The sequence below is a fragment of the Aptenodytes patagonicus genome, chromosome 2 (genome assembly GCF_965638725.1).
Source record: "Aptenodytes patagonicus chromosome 2, bAptPat1.pri.cur, whole genome shotgun sequence".
In the NCBI taxonomy this organism is placed as follows: domain Eukaryota; kingdom Metazoa; phylum Chordata; class Aves; order Sphenisciformes; family Spheniscidae; genus Aptenodytes; species Aptenodytes patagonicus.
This window is the reverse complement of record NC_134950.1, coordinates 41,661,622-41,675,094: the sequence shown is the minus strand read 5'-3', so window position 1 is coordinate 41,675,094 and position 13,473 is coordinate 41,661,622. Positions and strand designations below refer to the sequence as shown.

General features: G+C 39.1%; 1 protein-coding gene across 1 annotated transcript in view; it reads left to right on the top strand.

Annotated features, from left to right (window-relative positions):
- RAB2A (RAB2A, member RAS oncogene family) overlaps positions 1-8,782 on the top strand; it is a 45,047-nt gene extending 36,265 nt beyond the window's left edge. Inside the window, exons 8-9 of the mRNA XM_076329662.1 lie at positions 5,264-5,332; positions 7,596-8,782. Of these exons, the coding sequence (XP_076185777.1) occupies positions 5,264-5,332; positions 7,596-7,691 (165 nt within the window). The 3' untranslated portion in view covers positions 7,692-8,782. The remainder of the gene's footprint in view (positions 1-5,263; positions 5,333-7,595) is intronic.
- Positions 8,783-13,473: the final 4,691 nt, after the last annotated feature.

Here is a 13,473-nt window from a genome sequence, read left to right as displayed (position 1 = left end):
ATAGCTTTCATAGTAAGGTAAAGTGACACACAAGACGTAATCTGACTAGAACTTGCAAAAGAGCAGGATTTCTAGTTCATGAGTCTTTAAAAATAACCCAACAGTTAGGTTTATCTTAACTTGTATCAAAACCAGTATTCCTTCAAGTTCTTTGAAATCAAAGTTCTGTGACCTTTCAGCTGTGTGAAGCTGGCACTTTAGCCAGTTTCTCCCATGAGAAAATAGAGAGGTGAAGCTCATGTCGATTCAGCTGTGGGAGAGAGAAGGGGCAGGACACCTGGCTTCAGTGAAGATTCACAGCTTCTACCTACTTGTAGCAAACCCTTGGACTGTGTCCCAGCTGTGCAGTAAGGAACACTGGCTCTGCCACGGTTCTTGGGGCTTCTGGGCATCCCAAGGTAGAATCAGAATAAAAAAATCTCAGTTAATCGAGGGTTTCAGGCTTTAGAGAAGAGCATGGAAAGTATGATATGGCTGCCTGCCTGAGCTGTGGATTCTGCTGGAGACATGGATCCTTAGTTCTGGTGGTTTTTTTCATCTTTTTTTTCCTCAGGTGCTCTATCCTTTGTAACTGTTCAACAGCAGCTGCAGGAGTTTTCGAGACACTTCAAGCTCTAGTAATGTGCATCTTCCCAATAAGTTTGTCAGAAGGATTGTGCTTCAATGGGTACATATCAACAAATTGCTGTCGAGTTCCATTTTGTGCCTGTGCACCTTTACTTCAAAAATAAGGCTGCACGTGTGTTGGTGCTTTTTGGGGTGTAGGTTCATTATATAGCACCTTCCTACTGCTTGATAATTAACCCCTCTGCATCCCCTTTAGTGTCCTAGGCTTCTTTCTGAAGGATCATTTAGTTGTAAAAAGTATTGTCTTACTGTGCATAAAACAGCTGCTCAGAGCTTTGGGATCTCACTCTATTAAGTGGCCATCCAGCACCACTTATACACTGGGGTGGTGAATGCTCTAGGGGTAAATCCATTTGTGGACCATGTTGTTACTGTTTCCAAATGCATTCTTTAATACTAGAGTAATCTCACTATATTGTACCTTACTGCTTAAAGATAAGACAGGAAACTGGGAAGGAGGAGGAAATTCTAGGTGTTGGCTGACCACAGAGGTGGGGGTCATGCTTTAGAATTTGTGAGATATTTAACCTTTAAGCATTCCTCATTTAATTGTAAGAAAGCATTCAGAAATAATGACAGCCCAATTTGTATTTCAAAGCACTAAATTTAACTTTAGTATTGCCACCAGAGGGCAGCATGTTACATGAGCTGGCAGTGCGGAACCTGATATATTCTGACGTTAAGCAAAGATGAACTTGTAAAATCTGAGTTTTGAAAAGTGTCAGTGATTCATTTACAAGTTTTGCCTGTTAAGTTCAGCTTGTAGCTAAGTCCTGGAATATTCGGCATGGCATTAGCTTTCTGAGAAAGAGAAGTGATGTTATTGACATCTGCCAAGTGAAAACTAAAGGTAACTGTTCTATAACTTGCATTCTGGTGCCCTTAGCTTATTATTACTCCTGCATACAGCTTCCATAAGACAGAGGTATCGGGAACTTACTTCCTTACTTCCTGCGTTGTTTTTACCAGTTACAGAATCAATTCTTCCCGGTTTTGTCTCAAGGGTGGTAAACCTATGTTACTCGTTTACTTTGTGTGATAAAATGGATGTCAAAGTTGATTTAATTCTATGTTCAGTGGTTTTAGGATTAATTTATCTCAAATGCAGTATCTGTACTGTTTGGTAGTTGGGTTTTTGTGTTTTGGGTTGTTTGGGTTTTGTTTTGGGGTTTTTTGAGACTTGACTTCTTGGTTCCCATGTAGCAATATGATCTAGGAAACTCCTTATACAAACCATCTAAGGTGATACTATACTGGTATATTGGGACTCAAAAACCTCCTTCGTTAGCTTTGCAGTAGGTGCAGGTGTGACACAACAGGCAGACGGCATCTTACATGACTTGCTTTCCCACTTGTACAGTAATGTAATTTTCCTCGGCAGGGTATTACTGTTATTTGAGAACCTAGTTATAATGTGAACACAGTTGAAAAACATGTTATATTAAAACAAATCAGAGTAACTTGTATACAACCTTTTTTTTAATGCTGTAGTACAGATACATTCAGTAGTCTCATGCATAAAAGCATCAGTAATTTGAGATGTAGAGTAAAACCAAGAGTTAAACATTAAATGTAGACATTTTCCTGAAGTTACTTTGTTTTCTTTAATTTTCCTGAAATGTAGGCTAGAATTTTTATGTTTGAAAGTCTAACATACTGTTTTTGCAAAAGTCTCTCTCTTCCTTTTATGAGTAATGGAGGTACTGTGTACTAGGGCCTTGCCATCTTTCAGGTGATTGTGCATAAATCCAGATTGAATCTGGTACTGCCTCTCCTGGGGTGGTGAAAATAAACCTGGATCTGAGCTGATGTGGGGTGGAAGTGCTCAAGTATCTTTGTAGAGTGTTTTAGCAACAGCAGCATTATGGGAACGTACAGTGCAACCGCAGTAGGCTTGGTAGGCAGCCAGCCCAGTCCGTGTGGGCTTACTGGTTGAGGTCTTGTGTCGTGTGGAAGTGGCTGAACTGCACCTGGATCCAAGTTGGCGTGTGAAGTGCTACAGCTGTGTTCTTGCAGTCCCCTGCACATGGTCTAATAAATCCAAACTGGATTTGAGGGGAAACCGCTGTCTTTCTGCATCCATGGCTCTGTTAATCTGCAAATGGGATAAACTGCCCATAAATAATTGAGAGTTTATAGTATACTGCATGTTCCAGATAAGAGTTAGAACATGCAGTATTAAAAGAGATTTTTAGAAGTCAATTATACAGAGTTCACCTTCTTGTCCTTGCTAATTGGGGCACTAGCATGGATTGCCAAAATCTGATGTGATATTCTTAAAGCAAGTAGACTGCTGTTTTCAGTAAAGTTCTCGGGTGGTTATTTTGAGTCCGCTTACACTTTGAAGCGTAAGCTAACGTAAAATACATGGATGCAAGAAACGAATGGAAGTCTCAAGGGATGCAAGTCTCTTTTCATGGCTGATTAGTAGTAATTTTTCAGAACCCATACCAACTGAGGAAAACATGAGGTAGATTTATTATATGCTATATTCTTGTCAAACCATTGTTTTCAAATAGGAATTATTTATATGTGACCCAGTGCAGCCTGGCATTTTGCCACGCAGAATAACAGTACGTGCTGTTTTAACACTAATATGTGGTGCACCAGAATCACTGATGGGAATGTGGTAGTCAGATCGTCTTTTCAAGACAACTGAAATGATAGAACTGAGGTGAATGGAATATTGGATTTTTCAGAGCAATGGTTTCTTAGGCAATATGTTTAATATTAAAATAGACTGTACTGAACTCAGCATGCTTTTTTGCTTTGTACAGTACATGTGTAATAACTACGTTGAAGAGGTGGGGGGATTGAGTGTTGTTAAATCACACTATGGTTTCCAGTGCATTTTACTATTTTTTGTGAGAATAGATGCATTCCTGTGGTGATCTGTTCTTGAGTGTAGCATCCAGAAGATACTTTATACTCAGTTGTGTTAGTTTGGAGTTTGTAGTCTGTTAAAATGCTAGTTTTGTTGGTCTAAAGTAATTTTCATAGATCTAATATAATTCTCATTAATTCTAAAAGCCTAGGCGTGCTTAGCCAACATCTTCTATAATTGTTAGAAGTGCCAATTGTTAAGTGCTTGTTTACATGAAGTTATCATAACACATTTTTAAGACTTCAAGTTCTGTTTAATGTCCCACTGAAATAGAAGCAAGCAAGTATTGTCACAGATGCCAGCTGTGTGAATTTCCAAAGTTTGACTTATACCTTTCAGTAGGCCCATGTATGAGGCCATTACAATAATTAGTGTGTTATCAGAAACCAAGATAAGTTTGAATTTTTTTTCTTACATTGAAAACTCCAATTTCTGAGGAGTTTGAATCAATTCGTAGTTGGCCAAAAGCCAATTTTTCTCCTCAACTCTAACGCGTGTTTGAAAAACGAACTCACTTCCTAAGTGCCTTGTGAATCTGCAATGATTAATTCTTCTCATTATTTTGCTGCAAATTCTCATGACCCTCTGTGATGATTCGATCACCCACTTAGAGTTTATGCATATTCATATCTTTCCGCTCCTGCTGCAGTCGTTCAAGTCTCCTTCACTGGCTGTGGTGTGTGCTTGGTGCAGTAATTGAGCTGCAGTAGATTGATTACTCTGGGGAGCTGTAAGGCCTTTAAAGGTGAAAACATATCAGTCCTGTTAATTAGGAAACAAAGCTCTGGTGGCAAGTTCAGCAGTCAAATGCTTCCAGTGTAGAAATGAGGAAAGGTATGATTTGTTCCTCTCCATGAACCCTGTTTACTTTTTTTATATTCGAATTAGATCTGTATTTGCTGTAATAGGCTTGTGCAGAAGGTAGCATATCTTGTATGATTGCATGGTGTTGATATTTTAAAACAAAAAGAACTATATGTTTGATATTGATCGTAATTATTAGCTGCTGTTAATCACCTCTTAAATTATACATTATTTTAGGCATTACTTGTCCTATAAAGTTAAATGAGAGATGAAGAATGGAATCATTGATTGTAAACTTTAACCAAAAACATTTATATCATTCACTTTTTCAGACCTGAATGTCAAAGTCTTTTCTCTGAATTAAAACAACAGATTTTCAGAAATCGTAATAAAACCTGGGGCCTCTCCTTTCTACTATTAAGATGTCTATTGCCTATTGTGTGCAAGATTAATTAAAGAGAATATGTTCCTAAAATTAGGTGAATATTAAATGATAGCATAAGGTTTCATCCAGCAGACAGCATCCTTACATCATCATTGTAAGTACCCTGTGGTTTTATGTTGCTAAGCACTCTAATCTAGAGTGGCCTGTTAGAAAGATATTAAGGGTAGGGGAAACCATCTGCCACACAATCTATCCATAAGGGTCAGAAATAAATAATTTAGAAGTCATTTATATATCTTAAAAACCACTTTTTCCCTGTAATTACTGGACAACAGATTGTAGAATACAGATGTTGTGAAAATGCAACCGTTTTTGTAAACGGCGTGTGATCCATTGCTACTTCAGGGTAGGTTATAGGATGCTGTTGTCATACCTGTTCCTGCTGAGGTCAGGAAGAAAAGTCTCGCTGAAACAACTGCACATGAGATTGGATGCAAATTAGTGCATCCTACGCCAAAGGATATCACATTCATTGTGTTTGTGGCTTTTTTCCTCTATTTTAGGCATTTATTAACACGGCGAAGGAGATCTACGAGAAAATCCAGGAGGGAGTTTTTGACATTAATAATGAGGTAACTTTTAGTACTCTGAACACTTTTTGGTTTTTAAATGTACAAAAGTCACCTTCCCTAGAAGGCTGGACAGTAAAATATTTCTCTGTTCCATTTGGATATAGAATTGTCTGCCATTGTGATAAAAATGGATTAAAATAAGTGACCCTATCCATCCATGAAGCATCACAAAATAATATAAATCCCCAAAAGAGAAGAAAATCCACTTTCATCCACTTCTCCATATGGTGTCATCTGTTTTCAAAGATAATTTTCCACTATGTAAATGGGGGACCATGTTGATATGCCAGATGCACTCCATGAGCTGTCCAGTGTAGGGGAGGGATTGCTTTGAGAGTTACATAAAAGACTTTTGAAATGTTCCTGGCTTAGGTGGCTGGATTCTGTAGGGAATAAAAGATTAGCCATTTTGCCTATGCACATTACTGAAATTACAGATTATCGGGGCCTGTCTCTTTGCCTGTTTGGGGCGGGGGTGGGGAGGTGGAGCAGGGAGCACTTTTGTAATGCAAGAGCCTAGAAAGACCTATAATGTCTCTCTTGAATTTTGAAATGATTGTGCTGTTGAAAATCTTTAGCAGTTCATGGCCATAGAAAAAGCAGATTCAAATTCATTGGTAGTAAATAGAAATGTTAGGATCATATAAGCTCTCTGTTAACATTCACATAAAAAGTCACACCACAAAGTTTAAATTTGACAATGTGGTCAGTCCTTTTCTGATGCCCAAATTTGTTTGGTTTTTACCCTGCATGTCCCTAAATATCGTTGCTGAGGTGCTTAGTGAAACCACACGTGAAAATCTGCACCACCACTCTGTTCTGTATCCATTCTGTGAATAGGTGGATTCTCTCTCTGGGACTGTTGGTCTGACACCTCTCAAGCGTGATAGTCCTTGCAGAATTGTTCAAAGAGTAGTGAGGGAATTGGCAGGACTCAATTAAATAGCTTCACCTCTTTCTGCTTTTAATATATTTCAACATGAGAAAATTTAGACTATTAAAAATGTTGCTGTTACAACTTCAGGGAGGAAATAATGAGAAACTTCAGTAGTATGCAAAGTATTTGCATTAGGAAACTTGTAGCTAAATAAGACTTGAATAGTAATCCTTCAAAACACTAATTCTGACTGGAAAGTGTGTGTGTGTGTCTATATATGGTGTTTCGGCGAAACACTTCTTAAATTCAGTTTAGTGATGAAAAACTTAAAATTTTCTTTAACACTTTTCCTAAAGAAAATGCATTCAGTAGTGCAATATAAATTGGGCAGCAATCAGAGTGTCTGAAAAAGCATGCTCGTTGTATCTGTCGAGTTTCATATAGTAGCTGACTGCTTTACTGTGCCTTATGGAGCTTTGATTGCAATATGCTGTCAAGAGCCAACAGTCCGTGCTATTTATTTGGCTTTATGCCAAGTCTGGCTCCTTGATTCCTCAAGAAGTTGCTATCAGCCCAGAGGGGGCAAAACCAATGAGCCATAGGGCATGCTTTTTATTAAAGAGGAGTCAAAGAGCGAAAAGAAACCACATCAGCTGCTGTCAATACTGAGCTAGTGCCAGAAACCCCAAGGCTACTACTGTTGCAGAACAACTGCCAAGCACTATAAATCTGAGATTTACTGTGACGCAAAGTTTCCTTAAGAGCTTAATTTCTGAAGCTACTGTATTACTTTTCTCAAAGTGCTGTATTTTTAGGTAAAATCCACTTGAGGGAGTGAGGGTTAAGGTATAAGTGTGATTTTGATGAATGAAAGAGCTACGCTGTGTGTGGGTTCTTGGCAAGTAGCCATGTCTTTTGGGATCATAGAAATTATTGATGACACAGAACACTCGTATGCCCTTAGCCTCTACAGCTGATTCAACAGAGAAAGAAACGCTGTCTAGAGAGGAAAAGTTTTATATTAAACTATTAAACTAACGGAGATTTTGGTTGGAGGGGAGAGGTTGTACATTCCTCGCAAATGCTACGTATTTTTAAAGCCTTATGCCAAGTAGTATTCAAATACAGTTCTTGCTCTGTGTCTGTGTTAGGAGTTGAAGGTACAGAGTTTAACATAGAGATAAAATTTAAATGAGAAGGAAAGCATCTTCCTTTAAATTATATTTAATGGCCAAGGACATGTTGCTAAAGAAAATATATAAACTTTGCTATATTTATTGCGTACTTAGGAGAACGTGCTATATGACCTTCTAAAAAAAAAAAAGGAACTTTTCAAGTATATTAGTGTTCTAAAATAATTCCACTGTGTGTTAAACTTCATTTCAGGCAAATGGCATAAAAATTGGTCCTCAACATGCTGCTACTAACGCAACACTTGCAGGCAATCAGGGAGGACAACAAGCTGGAGGAGGCTGCTGTTGAGCCTGTTTTTACTTTCTAGCTGCCTGGATGGGGCCTACTAACTTGTTTGTTCACCCGTCCCTCCGCCCCGCTCGCCTCCACTTCAATTCAGCTGAGACATGAAACTTGTAAGCTGGTTTCCTGTTGCAGAAGAAGACTTTATCCTTCAAATTCTTGTATAACTTTGAATAAATGGTTAATGTTCACTTAAAGACAGATTTTGGAGATTGTATTCATATCTATTTACATTTGATTTCTAGGTCAATTGATGTGATTATTTTTGTTAAATGTTGTCTTGTGCCCTTGACTACGAACTGAATTGTATTAAACACTACAAAGTCATCTGAGTATTTTAATCAGTTTGTGTAGTTAGGTTTCCCAGCTCCTGCGGTTACCTAATGTTTAATATTGTAGAGCTGTCCTCAAGTTTTTTGTCAATTTTCAAGGCTATAAAGAGAAGCAGAAGGACTCTTTTAATTCTGTATTTATCACTTTCTGTATATATAGTTTAATAACCTGCTTGGGTGTACTTGCCAAGCTAGAATTCTTTAATGCATTTGCATAAATTCTATACTACTTAGAGCTTGAAAACTACAGAAGCGTTGATAGACATTGCTTGGACGCTAAATTTTAAGCCTTTTTGACATTGTTAGCATGTTCATCCTCCCCTGTCATTATCCTGAAGTCCAAGAGAAATGCTTAATGTATATTACTAGAGGCTACATATGTGCTATCTATTTTAATGCCAAATGTTTGCTGTTTGTCCACAATTTCCACAGCACCTCTTCAGAAATGGATTAGCTGTTTGCCTTAATGTATACTATAGGTAAAAACAGAGTATGAATGAAAAGTAGAGGAGGAGTTGATAAATTTAAAATGGCACATTATAAAAACGTTAATCTTTTCTTAATGTTTTTTTCTTGTTCGCCACTTGATTTCTAGGTATATTTTTCATGCAAGGACAGTTTTTTCAACCTAAATGTACAGTGGTTGTGTAAAGTTTTCTTTTAGTGACAACTTGTAATCCTAAATATATGGTAAGCATCTTGTCTATTGTGAAGAGGGTGTGAAAATAAAATCTGCCAGTTTGGAAATCTTGATGAAAATCAAAACTAGAAATGCATTGGTACTTATTATGGTGGTGGTCGGGGGGGGCATGTTTTGCCTCAAATGAAAGGGTTGCAACAGTTCAAAACAAAATCCTGTATTTAAGTGTTTATTTGTTAAAGTACAGAATATTCATGTCACTTTTCCTACAAATGAGGAAACAACTGAGTTTCCAGCTCATCCTATTTATACAGATAAAAGGGTGACACTAATGCTAGGCCATGCTTTGCGTATCTAAAAAAAAAGGGGGGGGGGGGGGGGGGGGCGTGACTGCAAAACTTTTGTCTTACTGGACCAATACTGACTGCAACACAGCACTGGGGGACGTGGATCCTCATGTCATCCACTCTTATTGTCAGAACTTTAACATCGGAAGTGAATAAACTTCAGCCTGACAGGTGTAACATAGCAGTGGTTCTGAGATTAAATAAAGTTTAAAAAAACTGTGTGGAACCTTTTGTTTGTATCTGGGGGAAGGGACAACCGGTAAGGATTTGCATTAGTTGCCAGCTTCAAATCTTTCTTACACATTCAGGAGCATTATAAGCAATGCAGTATAATTGTTTCAACTATTTAAATTCTTAAGAGGGTACTCCATTTACATACTTTCAGCTATTAACTGTTTGTTATATGATGTTTGCATTTATAAAACACAAACACTGTTTCAGCTGAAGTTTGAAAATTGTGTTGCATGACAGTAAAACCATAGGACTGAATTGCATTGGTGCTGAGGGAAAACTGGCTTGTAGTAACTAGATGCTCACAAGAAGGAAAGAACGAACAAGAGTATTTGCTTGAATTAACTGCTTGAAGATTTTTTGGAACTGGCAGCGTTGCAGAACTCAATTGCTTGAGATGAGATGGGAGGAAAGCATGCTCTTCTATAGCAGCCTCAGCTACGTTACAAATGGGAGTAAATTCCTCTTAGCCTTAAAAATTGCCCCTGTTAAGAGAGCAGAGGAGGGGAATTTGTACCCTATCCCGAGAACAACAAAAATGCATGCTGTTTTAAGTGGTGATGATTTACAAAGCTAAAGCTTCTGACAGCCACTCATTTTCTGAAAGCAGGGAAGGTGTATAGAATTGACCAGGAATCTAGGGCTATTATAGCAAAGAGCCACCAGCACTTCTTTTGGGGGGTGAAGGGCAGGAGGGACGTGCTGTGATTTACTGTAGTCACGTGTGCATATTGATTCTTTGATCCTGCTGGTTGGTCCTGGCTTACATGCCAGTCTTGTACTGTGCGTTACATAAAAATCTGGTACTTTCAAAGAGGAGCTAGAGCAAAACTGAAGTTTCCTTGCGTTCTGCCTGGCTTTTTGTCACAAGCTTTGTGCATACATAGTCCTTTTGTTGCCAGTTAGAAATCTGGGTATTTTAGTGGTTTTTTGAGAAGCCGCTGATCCTCTTTCATCCTACTGGAATTTGAAAATTATATAGCACAGAACTTCGCAGCAGGGTTTACTTCTAGAGCATGTGCTCTACAGGGTTATTCTTCCACAGGTTTCGGTTTTACTTGTACACGAGTGGCTGATAACTTGCCTAGCTTTCACGTTGAATTCCCGTTGCTTTTACCGGTTGCGTTTTCATAACCACAGAATTGAAACATCTCATCATTCCCCAGCAACTTGTACAACCGTTACGTAATGTAAGGCTACTATTGATACTGAAAAATCGTACCACGGTGCAGTTTCCCTGTACTCCCAGTTTTGCATATGGTAGAAAACCATAGTTAACTTAAAAAGAGTAACGTTGGAGTGACAAATCCTCTAAGCATGATTTTAAGACTTGTCTCTCTTATTTCTACTTAAAATGAGATGCTCCGGGAATTTTGGCAGTCATTTAAGAAAGATCAACACTCCCCCTCAATCTTATGCCTGTGTGTTTCTGTCGACTTCAATCATTCTGATTTATTCTTGTGCAAGACCAGACTCGGCGGTGACTTAAGGTAACTGACTGCCAAAACACTTACTGATAAGCCAGACTAACGAGGGGCTGCCTGAAGCCCCTAGCAGGCGGCGCGCGCTCCGTTCCCTGCTCCAGAGATGTCTCCTTTCTGCTGTGTTGCGCTTCCTGCGATGCTTAGTTCGTTGTGTCGCTGACTAGTCGAAGAGCCTTCAACCGCAATATTTATGTATTGGTGGGGTTAGAAGGGCAGAGATTAGTTTTAGGCTAAATGGCATACATTTCAGTTGGGAAAGTTATTTCTGCCTTAAGAGTTTACCTGTGACTGTTGGAGCACTAAATCTGTTCTCGGGAAGAAAGGAAAACCTCTTACCAGGCTCTCAGTTACAGTTAAACTGTATTAAATGTGTATTAAAAAAACTTAGAAATATCATTAGACAATTTTTGGCATTAAAGGATTTTTTTTTTTTAAAGTAATCATTCTAAATGAGGGCACCCCAATGTGCCTGCATTTTTGTCGAAGTTGTTACCGGGGGGTATTGCTTTTGTAAATGCTGAAGCCTGAGATGGCGATTCCCCTTGACGGACTATTCTTTTGACGCTGCTGATTGTCCTACAGCTGCTTTCTTAGGGTTTTTTTTGTTTGGTTTGGGGTTTTTTTTCACCCCGCCTCCTATATCAAGTTTCTCTTGTGTATGATCTCCTTTTTGTCTTGTCTGTTCTGGTATTCTTTCATTCAAACTGAATCCAGTGAGCAGAGTGCTGCTCTCCATCTTTACCGCTCCATGTCCATTACACCTACGCTTAAGGGAATTTGCCCAATATGGGGCATTTGCTTTGGGGCTGGAAGGGCGGGGCGGAGGGAGAGAGGGATGTACTATCTCAGGCATGATATAAAGTCATGAGGGAAGTACTGCATGGGTTTTGTTACTTGTTACACATACTGCGTGTACTGTTTTGCATGCGTGGGGGGATATAATTTGCCTATTCCTCTTCCACTATTGCATGGGAGGAGAGAGGGGAGAAGGAGGAAGACTAACAGGTTTTATTTGGGTATCTTAATAAATTTGTTTGCTGATATCATACTTATGATTTGTATGTACTTAATGCTCCTCCCCCTAGAATCTCTGGGTTTTCTTCTGCCACATTACTGCAATGTAACTTTAACAGTATGCAGTGGTGATTTATTTTAATATGGTACTGAAATCTCCATTTGTAAATAATCCAGGCTGCTGCTGTGTAAGTAGCTGATGAAATGTCTTTACTGGGTCTGCTGCTATGAAAGAAACCACAACATTAGGCAATAAAAACTACTAACAGAATGTTACGAAACCAAGACCATGACAAAAAAGCAGCATGTTGTGGATCTATCATTTTTATTCTTGGGACAGATTATATTATTTTTGGAACTATTACAAGACTTATGTTAAATATCGTGGATGATAAGAGGAAACAGACTCTTGGCAAACATGGAAAACCAATTACAGCATATTACCCTATTCCCCTTCCAATAAAGGAGGGGCGAAGCTAAAAGTTTATTCTTTGCTTAGCAGCTGGGGAGGTGGGGGGGAAGTGCTCCTGCTTTAGGATTGGCCTGAGGAAAGAGGTGGTTGCTGTAGCAATCTTACCGTGGGCCATCCGAGCTGGAGAAGGCAAAACCAGTGTGCTCCGCAGTCGGTTTTACCCCAGTCTAAAAAAAGTACCCTGTTGTCACGGGAGCGCTGATTGAAGAAATCACTATTCTATACTAACTGTTCACGTAAATTTTAAAAAATTGTGGTTGGTTGCAACCTTCAATACTGCAAATCTCCCTGTCGTGGTGATGAGTATGTCCAAAAACTTTTGACAAATAAACTGGAATGTGTCTCCGATACTTGGACATGGGATTTAACTGCTACGTCCCATGGCTCTGTGTGACAGAGAGGTGAAATAAGGTGGAGGGAAAATCTACTCAAAAGTTTATTTAGAATCCAGTCTACTACAATGCCTGTACAGCCATTTGAATTCCTATCCCGAATTACAGTTCTTGTAAAATTGTCCATGGCAGCATGGATGCAGATGGGTCAATGCATCAACATGTTCCATGGTTCCCTTCCCCCCCCAGCATAGTTATGATTTTTAAAATTCCTTCTTTAAAGAGTCAGAGATATAAATGTTTATATTGGGCAGAATCTTGCTGATGATTGGGACTATGGTGCATTTGGTGTAAATTATAGCAGGATCTAATTAGCTTTTCTTTCTTAAGCGAAGCCCAGTGCCATGTATCAGACTAACTGGAAACTGATTGTTTACTTTTCCTAGACTTAGACATAAAATACTGGGAGGCAAGAAAATCCCTAAGTGAGAGGACAGCTCGAGAGAGACCAAGGCACAATTCTAACAATTGTCAATTTAACATTGTTCGAGTTAAAATAGCCAAGTGAACAGTACGTTGTCCGATTATGGCTTGGGAAAACATTTTCAGATGCAGGAAATGTTTGAAATAATGTGACTTATAAGACAGTTAAATAACAAGGGCACCCAGGAAGACAAAAACCCATGGGTTGCTTGCTGTCTCCCATGAAGAAGATGCGGAGAGAGGCTGTCAGTTCAGCAAGTGTTACCCAGCAGCTGAACGCTGCCACCTATGTCTGGGAAGGTGTCGCTGCTCGAGAACCGTAGCACTGGGCTGGCTGTGATGGAGGAACTTTTAAATTTGGACACCCTGTTGCCAGGTGCACCTTGGCAACGCTAAGACTGGAGCTGAGGTAACTTCCAGAATTTGAAGACACGTATGTGTGGTTTAAGGAGG